The 15,413-nt window shown below is 42.9% G+C and overlaps 1 protein-coding gene across 10 annotated transcripts in view; it reads left to right on the forward strand.

The window, feature by feature from the left end:
• The window catches only part of adgrb1a (adhesion G protein-coupled receptor B1a), a 214,979-nt gene that overhangs the window by 153,683 nt on the left and 45,883 nt on the right, over positions 1-15,413 (forward strand). For all 10 annotated transcript variants that reach the window (XM_038288397.1, XM_038288401.1, XM_038288398.1 and 7 more), the window contains one exon: positions 10,000-10,103. In XM_038288397.1, coding sequence (XP_038144325.1) covers positions 10,000-10,103 — 104 coding nt within the window. The remainder of the gene's footprint in view (positions 1-9,999; positions 10,104-15,413) is intronic.

A 15,413-nucleotide genomic window follows, 5' to 3' on the forward strand; every position in this document is an offset into this window, starting at 1 on the left:
ACATCTTTAAGGGTGAAGAGACACGTTCATCTTCACTGACAGCATCTATAAAGTGCAGCAGTGATCAAATGTAAACAGTGTGGGAGAAAAAAACATGGTGCAAAAAAAAAAAACATTGATCTGGAAGTTCAGAGCATTATTATCTATGGTGTAAATATGCAGTATTGTTGGTTTGGTGTCATCAGTGTGATGCAGAGTGTGGGACAGTTCCTCAGTGTGATGGCGGTGGGGAAGAAGCTGCTGCAGAACCTGCTGGTCCTGCATTGAATGCTGTGAAGCCTCCATGGTGGGGGGGTGAGGGGTCATTGATGATGTCACAGGCTCGGGACACGCAGCGCTGGGATGAAATGTCTTTAATGTTGATATTAATTCAGGAGGACGTTTGTAAGTAGGAAATGAAAGTGTTGTTTGAGGAGCTAGCTTCATAGTACAGATTCTTTGCTAATCCTAAAGACAAATCAATTAAAGTAAACTTTTGAATGTTATTTAATATGTGAGCAATATTAATGTCAGCATGACCCACCCTGGCTCACTGGTTAACCAATGTGTTCAGTAAAAGCAGTGAATACTAGCCAATAAGAAGCAGGGTAGCCCAGGTGATTCCTTCGCTGTTCTAGTTTAAATTTAAAATTTAGTTCAAAGATTCTGCTTGATAGTGCGGATGAAGGGGGATTTAGAAAGGGGGAAAAGCAATGCTGATAGAAAAATAAATGGGTATACGCCGTATATATTGCATATACCCTGGACTACACCACTGCTCTGCTACCTTTCTTCCACATGCTGCATTTTATCCTCTGGTATTTTAACAGGATGGTTCATCAGCTCAGTCTTTCACTACATCCCATCTCCCTCCTTGGTTTGAAGTTAACAACCTTCTTTGAGCTGCTGCAGACTAGAAAATGGACCAAAGAGGGAAGGAGTGGACAATGTGCCTGTTTCTCTTCCTGGTCACACCTGCTCTCACTCCTTATTTCATTACCATGACTGTCTGATGCTATTAGTCAAGTTTAGTCCTGTTTTTGTCCCACAGTGGTCTTCTTCGAATTAGATGAATTTCTAGCCTATGTTCACCAGCCTCTCAGCCAGACTGTAGTGAACCTCCATCTGTGAGCCATATCCTGTTAACTAAACCAGTGGGATTCAGCTTCTATGTTTATTTTGCTTGCCCAGTTACTGAAAGCACTGCTACAGAAGAGCAACAGAATTTTTAAAATTTCATTTGAGTTTAATATGAAAAATGACTGACTTCATTCTCAGAATTCAGACCTGTTATCAATGTTAAACTCAAATAACTGGGACTGGGGTTCAAGGAGCTCCCATGTCAGAGGATGAAGAGGGCACATCCAGTTAGTCACAGTCAGAGAAACAGGACTACACTGGAAAACAGGCCAAGCTCCAACATCTAGAAACAAAGGTGTTGATGGCAGCAGCACAGCTGATATTTCTCTCCAGGATGGAGTCACAGCCAAACAGGAACAGACCAGATGAAGCTACTATGAGAAAAAGCAGAGAGAGCAGAACGTTAGAGATTGAACTAACAGATTCTGCAGAATAGGAGAATAGAGATAGAATGAAGCAGAATGATGAAAAAGGGGTCCCTATGTCCTCCAGCAGTCTAAGCCTATAGCAGCAGAACTATAGAGATAGCTCAGGATAACCTGAGCCACTCTAACTAGAAGCTTTATAAAAATATATATAAAGATATAAACATATATCTAATGCTCTAAACTTCCAGATCAATGTGGTTTTTTTGCACCTTGTTTTTTCTCCCACACTGTTTACATTTGATCACTGCTGCACTTAATGGAATGGAAATGTCACGAGAGCTGTACAAAACAAAATAAAAGTTGTCTAAGTCTAGAGGGCTCCAGGGATTTGATTTGAGGTCTAATCCAGACAAATGGGTCAGCCAACCACCTCTAGTTCTGGACCGGTTCTGGTAGAACTCCAGATTATTAAAGAAGGTTGCTTGTTTTATCATGACCTGATCTTATGTGACAATTAGTTTGCATTGTTCATTGCCCTTGCCTTGAAGTAGCCTCTAGCAACCAGTTTAATGTTAGCATGGTTAGCATGTGATCATATTAGCATTAGCTTGAACTATAGAATTGCATTCCCACCAGAACTTCTCTCCAGAAGCGCTGCTGTGTGTTCACAAGTGTGATGGAGGCCTGGGAGGACCCCCCCTCCACCATGGTCGCCTCTCTGCCTGCAGCTCTGCTGCTACACCCCCAGCATGACAAACAGCTCCACATTGCTCCTCTCCTCTGTCTCCTACTCCTTTCCATCACACTCTCTAACCTTTTTTCTGTGGGTCTAACTTCCCTCCTTTCATTCTGCTATCAGTTAACAGTTAGAGGCTGAAGTCCCAGATGGCTTCCTGCCAGAACCGGACCTGAATCAATGAATGAGTGAAAGTACGGTTGTAGGTTCTGTGTGAAAGCCTTTTGTCTGCTTTAAATGTGCTGCCTGCCGTTGCTGTCGTACACGTGCTGAGGCGCCTTTTTGGCCAGTGAACCTAAACTGTAAAAACAACAAATGGGCCCGGTCCAGTTTGTAGGCTTCAGGCCATCCTAGTGTCTGCTCACCAAATGAGCAAACCTGTCATTAAGTGGAACCAAAACATAGAAATAAGGACACTATGGTGAGGTGGGCTGAAGAGGGAATAAAATGTGTGAAATATTCCTCATTCTTTCAGGTAAAACTGAAGTAGAAGGAGGTTTCATGGGAGTTTTTTCTTTGCAGCTCCAGATATATTATAGGCATAACGAGCCTGTAGTTCTAAGTAATTCTGCTATTTGTAGACAACAAAGAGAGGGACTGATGTCATCCCTGATCTGATCCAGCCAATGACAATAAAACTCAGGTGCATCTGTTTCGAATTACAGGGTCTGATCAGGAGATGATGCTTCTCTTTAGATCTTAATGTCCACAAATCATGACAGATTATTTTAGATGTTAAAAAAGGAATTTTAGGAGACTAGCCAAAGACCAGCCAAGGACCCATCAAGGAAAGTGGAGTTTTGAATGGCTGCTACTGTAATGTTTAATGGTCAGGCTAAATACTCTGAAAGCCAAAACCACCTAGAGTGGTCACTGAGGGATCTAGATGACATAGACATGCTGCAGTGAGGGCGTCCTTAGGGATGAAAGCCTAACCCGCTGGGAATTTAAGGAACGTCGTGGCTTTTTGAAGTACGATGCTCCCAGAAAAGTGTTGGCATCTAGGAAAGGTACTGTAACTCTTTGGGGGGGGTCCACTGGCTTATCCCACCAGGGAAGGTTTTGAGGGCACAGCCTATATTTTAGCACCTATATTTTAAAGCTCTTTTAAAGTAAAAGTCCGATAAGCAAGGAATGCTCAATGGATCATTATCTATACCAAAAATTAATATGTTCGTAGTGATTTGATGTTACTTAGCCTTAATCAGTAAAAAGATAATAATTTTCATCGCGATAACTGAGTCTGGGAGCGGCCATTTTTGCCCAAATATAGTAGCCCCTCCCTCCTGCCATCTTCCAGCAGTGACGTCACGGTGCGGTAAGCCTAGCGCCATTCTCCCCGCTTTCCAAGCTAAATCAATGGGAACTACTAGACACATCTGCAATCAACAACAATTATTGAAGATTTCCAGAGGACTTCACCATTGAAATTCACCAGAGCTATAGTGAAACTGACAATGCCCACGTGCATGGCAGCTGGATGCTGGAATACATCGGGTAAAAGTGAAAAAAAGAGTTATTCCACCTTTCTGATTCCTGATCCTCCACGGACGGGTTGGTCGTTGGATCGCCAACTTGAAGAGGGAGGATTTGCCATCGAACTTCTGGCCAGAGAAAAAACCCGTAATATGTAGCCAACATTTGGAAGAAGAATGTTTTCAAGATGACTTGGATAATAGCGCGTTGTGACAAACACCAGATACAGCACTGGGACTTGATCAACAGCCGATACCGCACCGTGACGTCACTAACCAGTAGGTGGCAGTAGTGTTCTTTGACAAACATGGATGCCTCCGGTAAAGCACATTCACATGAAAATTACTCTGAATTAAAAACACTGATCATTTATTGAACAGGATGGAATCATTTCAGATTTAAAGAACTTTCCGAAGTTTGAATCTGAATGTGAGCGACTTTTCCTTTAAAAAGCATCAGCTTTTTGACTCCCATTTTGTTCAGGTGAAAATCGAGGTCTTTATAACTATCTCCACATTAGCTTCCTGGATCTTCATTGTTGTTGATGTGGAAGGTCTGCACCTGCTCCACCACTGGCACTTTGGTTTTCCTTTGGTCTCACTGGCATCAGTCCACAGAGTTCTACGTTTACTGTCTCTGTTTTGAGTTAACTACAAAACTTCAATTGGAGGCAAGGTGTCAAGTTTTCCTCACCTGTAATTAGACTAACTGTAGTAAAGTTTATTTGCCAATATATAAAGAAAAAAAAAGCCTTGATAGAGGAATATGGAGTGTAGAGCAGTAATTCCCTAGCCACGTGAGACCATCCTGATCTTGCGCGCGTCCAATCAGCGTTGGCTTTGAGGCGGGTTGAGGTTTGACGCAACAAGAAGCGCGACAGTTCAGTCTAAAGAACATGGCGGCTTCAGCCGATGAAACTAGCGTTAGCGTGGCTATCGAGCAAGTTTTGTCGGAATTAAAGAGTATTTCTTCACTGAAAGAAGAGCAAAACACTGCTCTGGAGGCTTTTCTCAGAGGAAAAGATGTTTTTGCTCTTCTCCCGACTGGTTTCAGCAAGAGTTTGATCTATCAATTGGCTCCTCTTCATGGTCGCTCTGTTAGTACGTCATATGCTTCGTTGATCTGATTGGTTTATTTGGCCCGTCTATCACCAACATAGGCCAATCAGCTAACCAGTATTTTCGCCCCTTCCCAAAATTACTTCAACGGAAGGTTTCCAGATGGATATGCGGAGCAAATCCATCTGGCGGAGTCAGGTTAGTTATTCCCAACCGGGGTACCCCTAGTGGTCCTTAAGTGCATTACAAGTGGTACATGAAAATATTTTATTTTTTAGGTAATAAAATAAAATAGGGCTGGGATCTTTTTTGACTCAATTGAACAATTAAATCCCTTAGTTTTTTTTTTTCAGTTCACCTTCAGCTGTGACCGACATCCAAACCCAGCAGAGGAACAGACAGAAAACAGCCTGGGATCAGCTGGTTTCTGAGTTATCAGAGCTCATCAAAAGCAGCTCACGTTTCTGGATGGGAACAAAGTAAAACTAATTAAGTCAGCCTAACTATAATTATTTATCTGCATTTTGTTCCCAACTCATCAAGTTTAAATGTGATTATAGGGGAGTTACTCAGAGGAGCTCCAGTTTTATAAATACAGATGTATAATATGATTTTTTTTGTTGTATTTATCTTGATTCCATACTAACGTTTTTGCCCAAATATAGTAGCCCCTCCCTCCTGCCATCTTCCAGCAGTGACGTCACGGTGCGGAAAGCCATTCTCCCCGCTTTCCAAGCTAAATCAATGGGAACTACTAGACACATCTGCAATCAACAACAATTATTGAAGATTTCCAGAGGACTTCACCATTGAAATTCACCAGAGCTATAGTGAAACTGACAATGCCCACGTGCATGGCAGCTGGATGCTGGAATACATCGGGTAAAAGTGAAAAAAAGAGTTATTCCACCTTTCTGATTCCTGATCCTCCACAGACGGGTTGGTCGTTGGATCGCCAACTTGAAGAGGGAGGATTTGCCATCGAACTTCTGGCCAGAGAAAAAACCCGTAATATGTAGCCAACATTTGGAAGAAGAATGTTTTGTAGATGACTTGGATAATAGCGCGTTGTGACTAGTGTTGCGCCGATGCCATTTTTTGGCCCCGATACTGATACCCGATACCTGGCTGTGCAGTATCGACCGATACCATAACAATGTAAAATAATTGCCATCATGGCTTTGTCGAGCTGCTGCCTACCTATGGGAAGCAGGGAAAAATCTAATACAAAGTGAATCCAGTAGAACTTTTTATTTCCTACCTGGAATGAGTGACAATAGTTGAAGAAACTTTTGGCTCTCAAAATGGTATCGGTGCCCTATTGGTTGGTACTCGCCGATACCGATACCGCCACTTTAGGGCAGTATCGGGGCCCCGTCCGATACTGGTATCGGTGCAACACTAGTTGTGACAAACACCAGATACAGCACTGGGACTTGATCAACAGCCGATACCGCACCGTGACGTCACTAACCAGTAGGTGGCAGTAGTGTTCTTTGACAAACATGGATGTCTCCAGTAAAGCACATTCACATGAAAATTACTCTGAATTAAAAACACTGATCATTTATTGAACAGGATGGAATCATTTCAGATTTAAAGAACTTTCAGAAGTTTGAACTCTGAATATGAGCGACTTTTCCTTTAAGAATGGGCCTAAAATCGGTTAACAGGAACATGTCTGCTGTTTCTAGACCTGCAGCATCGTTGGTCTCACCAGTTCTTTTAAATCTTTGGTAATTTATAGAGTATTTTACTCTGGCCATGGTGAGCAGTGGGATGAAGAGCGTGTCTGCCGCAGCAGATGTCTTGCCATTGCATCCTTATCTTTCCTCCACCCATTTGCTTTGAGAGGAGGAACTCGCTCCAGTGTAGATTAATCAGACGGATTTAATTAACTTGGCCACCGCACACATCAAACTGAGATACAAGACAGGCTATAAACTCAGCCAATTATCTCCTGCTAGACCGGGGGGGGGACTCGTCTCCACCCCTCCACCAACCATCTACCTGTGAACAACAGCAGATCTTATTGCCACAGCTGCCCCTGTCCTCACCCTGACTTTACTCAGCGGGATGCGGCGCGGCGGCGACTGGCTGGTTTGTTTGATTACAGGAGGAATGAACTTCATCCTGCTTCCTGCTGCAGTCCTCCTCTGTTTATTTAAAGGTTGCTTAGAGTGAAATGCTTCCCAGTGTTATGTTCAAACATAGTGTGCATTCATCAGAACGGACCTCCTGGTTGGACACTATATGCCTTTAACCCCTCGTCTCCCAGTCTGATCATGGTCTGTCACAACCAGCTTCATGGACATCGTTTATATCTTTTGCCTTTCTCCAGAAAACAGTCGTACCAATCAAAATATTCCTCTTATTATCATAGAAAACCAACAGGTATGTGTTTTTGTGATGCCATGAAAATATTTTCTTTCCATTAAAATCAGCTCACTGATCTTATCTTCTTGCTTTTAAAGCTAACCTACGGATCCACACCTCTGGGCCTGCTCTCCCATTCAAAACTCCAATACATGCAGAAAAAAAATCAATTAGTTTAAATATTCATGTGCTAATGAAGTCGACCTCGATGGAGGCTTTTAAAATATAATTAACCTGACTCCCTAGGAACAGGTCATATGTTCATAATAACATAAGCTGGAAATAAACCTCATGCTGGATAGATGATGATGACTGAAGCAGCGGTTTTATTACATCAGGCTGGTTGAGTTATTATATGTTCATTATAAACAGGCTCTTCATTTTAATGTCAACATATCACATTCAGGTGAAATACAGTCAGGAGAAGTTAAGATGAAACAAAATACTAATGTAACAGAACAGGAAGAGCTTTGCTGCGACAAACTGGTGACCTTTTCAGGGTGACCCCGACCCTGACCTATAGAATGCTGGAGATGGATGATGATGATGATGATGATGATGGATGGATGGATGGATGATGATGATGATGATGGATGATGATGATAGATGGATGATGATGATGATGATGATGATGATGATGAGGATGGATGGATGGATGGATGGATGATGATGATGATGAGGATGGATGGATGGATGGATGATGATGATGATGGATGTATGATGATGATGATGGATGGATGATGATGATGATGGATGGATGATGATGATGATGATGATGATGATAGATGAATGATGAATGGATGGATGATGATGATGATGGATGGATGATGATGATGATGGTTGGATGATGATAATGATGATGATGATGATGATGGTGATGGATGGATGATGATGGATGGATGGATGGATCATGATGATGGATGGATGGTGATGATGATGATGGATCGATGGATGGATGATGATGATGATGATAGATGGATGGATGGATGGATCATGATGATGGATGGATGATGATGGATGGATGGATCATGATGATGGATGGATGATGATGGATGGATGGATCATCATGATGATGATGATGGATGGATGGATCATGATGATGGATGGATGATGATGATGATGATGGATCGAAGGATGGATGATGATGATGATGATGATGATGATGATGATGATGATGGATGATGGATGGATGGATGATGGATCATGATGATGGATGGATGATGGATGGATGATGATGAGGATGATGATGATGATGGATGGATCATGATGATAATGATGATGGATGGATGATGATAATGATGATGATGATGATGATGATTGATGGATGATGATGATGGATGATGATGATGATGATAGATGGATGATGATGATGATGACGATGATGATAGATGGATGATGAATGGATGGATGGTTGATGATGATGGATGGATGATGATGGATGGTTGATGATGATAGATGGATGATGAATGGATGGATGGTTGATGATGATGGATGGATGATGAATGGATGGATCATGATGATGATGATGGATAGATGATGATGATGATGATGATAGATGGATGATGAATGGATGGATGATGATGATGATAATGATGGATGGATGATGATGATGATGATGATGGTTGGATGATGATAATGATGATGATGATGATGATGGATGGATGGATGGATCATGATGATGGATGGATGGTGATGATGATGATTCAATTCAATTCAGTTTATTTATATAGCGCCAAATTCACAACACATGTCATCTCAAGGCACTTTACAGTTCAACCAGATCATACAGTCAAATTGATACAAAGTTTTCTATCTAAGGAAAACCAGTTGATTGCATTGACTCATTGACTCAAATACAATCCCCCACACTAAGCATGCTTGTAGCGACAGTGGAGAGGAAAAACTCCCTTTTAACAGGAAGAAACCTCCAGCAGAACCAGGCTCAGTGTGAGCGGCCATCTGCTGAGGCCCACTGGGGTTCAAGGAGACAGAAGCAGAGATACAAAAAGCAGCTGTAAAAGGCGGCCCCGTCCAGGAAACACACAGCCAGGCAGACGAGCTCCAAGGCAGCTCCCATGCCAGAGGACGAAGAGAGCACATCCACTCAGTCACGGTCAGAGAAACAGGACCACACTGGAAAACAGGCCGATCTCCAACATCTATAAACAAGGGTGTCGATAGAAGCAGCACAGCTGATGTTTCTTTCCAGGATGACGTCACAGCCATCATGGATCATGATGATGATAATGATGATGATGATGATTGATGGATGGATGGATAATGATGATGGATGATGATGATGATTATGAGGATGGATGATGGATAATGATGATGGATGATGATGATGATGATGATGAGGATGGATGATGGATCATGATGATGGATGATGATGATGATGATGAGGATGATGATGATGATGGATGGATCATGATGATGATAATGATGATGATTGATGATGATTGATGGATGGATGATGATGATGATGAGGATGATGATGATGATGATGGATAGATGGATAATGATGGATGGATGATGATGATGATGGATGGATGATGATGATGATGATGATGGATGGATCATGCTGATGGATTGATAATGATGATGATGATGGGTGAATGGATGATGATGATGGATGGATGGATTATGATGGATGGATGATGATGATGATGATGATGGATGGATCATGCTGATGGATTGATAATGATGATGATGATGGGTGAATGGATGATGATGATGGATGGATGGATTATGATGGATGGATGATGATGATGATGGATGGATGATGATGATGATGATGGGTGAATGTATGATGATGATGATGCTGTAATCCAGGTTCTTAAACACTGATTTCTCCTCTTGCTTTCAGAACATGGACAAGCTGCAGCTGCCGTCCGTGACCCTGATCGTGGGCTGCGGTGTGTCTTCGCTCACGCTGCTGCTGCTCATCATCATCTACGTCTCTGTGTGGAAGTAAGCTCATGTTTGTCCTTAATGCCGCTGTTTTCCAATCAGATCTGGGTCTGAACCGATCAGCTCCTTCCTATTGAAGAATGAATACGGAAATAAACGAGTGACTCTGGGTATAAAAACTGATCTGACATAAGATAAAAGAAAACTATCAAAATAAGAGATTTGCTTCAAATTAATTAAGTAAAAATATATTTCAAAGTAAAGTCCAACTCTTGCGATTTATCTGTGCTTTTACATTCATGTTTTGTGATTAATTTGGGACTTTTTTCCAACCTAAAGATGTTTAAAGGAGTTTTTTTTTTTTTTTTATTCAGCGAGATAGACAATAAATCCCAGAGAGCTTCGTCTGCTCTAATAAACACCATCCAGGGTGCAGGAATGTCCAAATAACAAAAACTGTTTTCTTCTTACATTCTTCAAACTCAGAACTGTGTTTATTTAGTAGAATAACCTTTAAGCCGTTTGAGTTTGGCTTAAACGTTTTGGCTCAGTCCTGGGAGGAGTGGAGCAGCTTGGTCTTGACATGGACAGGATCACAGGTTTGGTGAAGAGCGCCAGTCCCTCCTACAGAAAGCCTTTAAACATGGGGTTATTTTCTGACTTTTAGGTCTTTCTGTGATGTTATAAAAAAAAAGATGAGCATTACAGGGGCTTTACCTCTATGTAACACATTAAAATTACCATTTAAAACATAGGACATCATAACCTGTCTAAAGTTGTTCAAGTGCAACTGAGGTGATAGAAAATTCCCCCAACCTTTTTTCTCACTATTCTGATTATTAGGAAACATTTGGTTTAATCTCATGAAGGAAAGTTAAAACACAAAGTCTGAACTCTGTTCAGCTGCTTATCAAAGATTCATCAGATATTTCTGCTCCTCTTTAGTTTGATTTCAACTTTTGAATCCTCCCTGAACATGTTTGGCAGTCTGCTGAATCAGCTTCTTCAAGGCTTTGTTACAACTGCAGGTTTAATTTAAATTCTATTCAGTTTATTTCTATAGCTCCAATTCACATCATGTCATATCAGGTCACTTTCCAGTTCACCAAGATCATCCAGTCAGATTTATTCAAAATATAAGGAAAACCAGCTGATTGCATCGACTCATTGACTCTTCAGCAATCCCTCACACTAAGCATGCTTGTAGCGACAGTGGCGAGGAAAAACTCCCTTTGAACAGGAAGAAACCTCCAGCAGAACCAGGCTCAGTGTGAGCGGCCATCTGCTGAGGCCCACTGGGGTTCAAGGAGACAGAAGCAGACATAGAAAAAGAAGCATAGATATTCAAGAATTTGGATGGAAAAATCTGCCAAGATTCCTTATGACACCTGCTCAGAAATACCACTACGAGAAGAGAAAATGCAGAAATCAAAATGCAAAACTTTATCATATCTGGGACTGCCCAATTATAAAAGACTAGTGGAAAAAAATAAATAATGCCTTACAAGATATTTTTAAACAGAACATTTCTCTTCCTGGAGATTAAGCTTATGTATTTTGATATAATTCCTCAAGGAGCTTAAAAAAGGCATGAATATTTGATAATATTGACAGCATGTAGGAAAAACATTACAGGAAATTGACAAACATGACAAACCAACTTTAAACGACTGGATCGATATAACGTATAACATTTATAAAAAAAAACGATGTAAAATCCACTCTCCTACGACAGCCATACTTTATAATTATTTTATACTGTTTTTTTTGTTTTTTGTCATTGTTTCATCTTTCACACTCTTTACCTCTTTCTATATAATCTTTCGCAGGAAGTTAGGTTGTTATTTTATTTAGACTGATATAATACAATGGCTTACTTTTCCACCTTGTTTAAAATGTTGGAATTAATCTTGCGATGTAGTGGACTAAGTTTTTGTAAATTATACTTTCATGAGGATTAATAAAGATAAAATTAAAAAAAGAAAGAAAATGAAGCAGAGATGCAAAAGACAATTGTAAAGAGTCAGATAAATGCTCAAATCGGATTGGTTTGCACGGTCATTCACATTTTCAATATATGCGACTTGCATGTGATCTCCTGTGTGAACTGCATACCCACAACTTAAGTGCCCCTGCATGCACAGTAGAGGGAGTGATGACGTCACCAGTAGTGAGCAGCTCTGTGTTTATGGAAGCAAATATGGATGGTAGTGCTGAAGCGAATCCACTGATCTTTAATTTCTTTTCCAACCTCAGCTGATGGTTGAAAAAAAAGACTGCTCTCTGCATCCGCAATGGTTTTTGTTTTTCTTCCCCCTTCTGCGTAGCAAGATGCAGAATAGTGACCTTTGCTGAGTATTAATGACGTTCAGACACAGGTCGCATTTGAAAAGATCAGATTCACATCAGATTCAGGACCACAGAGCCAAGTGGCCTGGGTCACATTGGAAAAAATCTGATCTGTGTTGTTCAGTCGTGAAAACAATGGATCCTGGTCACATCAGGCTGCTGTGTGAACATAGCCTTAGAAAACTGGAGAGTTAAAGGTTTAACATCTCAAGAAGGTCTGCAATGTGTCTGGATTGTTTGATGATTGAATTAAATGAACAACTCTTTATGTAATTGAATTATTAATGTGTTTAAAGACTAAAATAATCACTAAGATAATCTACAGCTGCAGGCCTCTTTGCCTTTGACAAAAGTTCATTTTCAAAATAAGACATCTTAGTATTTCTTTTTGATAATTGCAAAATGCTTACTTCTATATTTCTACTGGGAGATTTTAAACACAACAGATTTTCTACTGTCTGGCAGCTAAAAGAGCTGAACTAACATCTCTACCAGTACAGCTGAGTCAGCTTTATACGCTCAGCATCGCAGAAGAAACAGGACGTGTAAAAAGAAACGATCGAAGGTGTTTATACAGGAGAGAGACTCTGTACGCTCCAACGATGTCAGAGGCAACATCCCCATCTGACAATCAGCAATTCCATCACAAAAAGTCACCAAGAGCTGCAAAAAGCCTTCATAGAGAGCTGGATGTCAGAACCTGTCGGTTCCACTGGCGTATTTTCACAGACATATCATTGCATCAGGCAGCATCAGTGCATACAGAACAATGAACCAGCAAAGTTTTATTTACCAGATCTACTCAACATCCTCTTTACTACAGTAGCAGCCGTTCAAAATTTTACCACTTTGCTTGATGATCCTTGGCTGGTCCTTTGCTGGTCCTTGGTTGGTCCTTGGCTGGTCCTTTGCTGGTTCTTGGCTGGTCCTTGGCTGGTCCTTTGCTGGTTCTTGGTTGGTCCTTGGTTGGTCCTTTGCTGGTTCTTGGCTGGTCCTTGGCTGGTCCTTTGCTGGTTCTTGGTTGGTCCTTGGCTGGTCCTTGGCTGGTCCTTTGCTGGTTCTTGGTTGGTCCTTGGTTGGTCCTTTGCTGGTCCTTGGATGGTCCTTTTCTGGTTCTTGGCTGGTCATTGGATGGTCCTTTTCTGGTCCTTTTCTGGTCCTTGGCTGGTCCTTGGCTGGTCCTTGGCTGGTCCTTGGCTGGTTCTTGGCTGGTTCTTGGTTGGTCCTTGGCTGGTCCTTGGCTGGTCCTTGGCTGGTCCTTGGCTGGTTCTTGGCTGGTCCTTTGCTGGTCCTTTGCTGGTTCTTGGCTGGTTCTTGGCTGGTCCTTGGCTGGTCCTTTGCTGGTTCTTGGCTGGTCCTTTGCTGGTCCTTGGATGGTCCTTGGCTGGTCCTTGACTGGTCCTTGGCTGGTTCTTGGTTGGTCCTTGGCTGGTCCTTTGCTGGTTCTTGGCTGGTCCTTGGCTGGTCCTTTGCTGGTTCTTGGCTGGTCCTTGGCTGGTCCTTTGCTGGTTCTTGGCTGGTCCTTTGCTGGTCCTTGGATGGTCCTTGGCTGGTCCTTGACTGGTCCTTGGCTGGTTCTTGGTTGGTCCTTGGCTGGTCCTTTGCTGGTTCTTGGCTGGTCCTTGGCTGGTCCTTTGCTGGTTCTTGGCTGGTCCTTGGCTGGTCCTTTGCTGGTTCTTGGCTGGTTCTTGGTTGGTCCTTGGATGGTCCTTTGCTGGTTCTTGGTTGGTCCTTTGCTGGTTCTTGGTTGGTCCTTGGCTTGTCCTTTGCTGGTTCTTGGTTGGTCCTTTGCTGGTCTTTTGCTGGTCCTTGGCTGGTCCTTGGCTGGTTCTTGGCTGGTTCTTGGTTGGTCCTTGGATGGTCCTTTGCTGGTCCTTGGATGGTCCTTTTCTGGTTCTTGGCTGGTCCTTTTCTGGTTCTTGGCTGGTCATTGGCTGGTCCTTTTCTGGTCCTTGGCTGGTCCTTTGCTGGTCCTTTGCTGGTCCTTGGCTGGTCCTTGGCTGGTCCTTTGCTGGTCCTTGGCTGGTCCTTGGCTGGTCCTTGGATGGTCCTTGGCTGGTCCTTGACTGGTCCTTGGCTGGTTCTTGGTTGGTCCTTGGCTGGTCCTTTGCTGGTTCTTGGCTGGTCCTTGGCTGGTCCTTTGCTGGTTCTTGGCTGGTCCTTGGCTGGTCCTTTGCTGGTTCTTGGCTGGTTCTTGGTTGGTCCTTGGATGGTCCTTTGCTGGTTCTTGGTTGGTCCTTTGCTGGTTCTTGGTTGGTCCTTGGCTTGTCCTTTGCTGGTACTTGGCTGGTCCTTTGCTGGTCTTTTGCTGGTCCTTGGCTGGTCCTTGGCTGGTTCTTGGCTGGTTCTTGGTTGGTCCTTGGATGGTCCTTTGCTGGTCCTTGGATGGTCCTTTTCTGGTTCTTGGCTGGTCCTTTTCTGGTTCTTGGCTGGTCCTTGGCTGGTCCTTTGCTGGTTCTTGGCTGGTTCTTGGTTGGTCCTTGGATGGTCCTTTGCTGGTTCTTGGTTGGTCCTTTGCTGGTTCTTGGTTGGTCCTTGGCTTGTCCTTTGCTGGTACTTGGCTGGTCCTTTGCTGGTCTTTTGCTGGTCCTTTGCTGGTCCTTGGCTGGTTCTTGGCTGGTCCTTTGCTGGTCCTTGGATGGTCCTTGGCTGGTCCTTGACTGGTCCTTGGCTGGTTCTTGGTTGGTCCTTGGCTGGTCCTTTGCTGGTTCTTGGCTGGTCCTTTGCTGGTCCTTTGCTGGTTCTTGGCTGGTCCTTGGCTGGTCCTTTGCTGGTTCTTGGCTGGTTCTTGGTTGGTCCTTGGATGGTCCTTTGCTGGTTCTTGGTTGGTCCTTTGCTGGTTCTTGGTTGGTCCTTGGCTTGTCCTTTGCTGGTACTTGGCTGGTCCTTTGCTGGTCTTTTGCTGGTCCTTGGCTGGTCCTTGGCTGGTTCTTGGCTGGTTCTTGGTTGGTCCTTGGATGGTCCTTTGCTGGTCCTTGGATGGTCCTTTTCTGGTTCTTGGCTGGTCCTTTTCTGGTTCTT

The sequence above is a fragment of the Cyprinodon tularosa genome, unplaced genomic scaffold (assembly GCF_016077235.1).
Source record: "Cyprinodon tularosa strain WSP-4 unplaced genomic scaffold, ASM1607723v1 ctg254, whole genome shotgun sequence".
Lineage (NCBI taxonomy): Eukaryota > Metazoa > Chordata > Actinopteri > Cyprinodontiformes > Cyprinodontidae > Cyprinodon > Cyprinodon tularosa.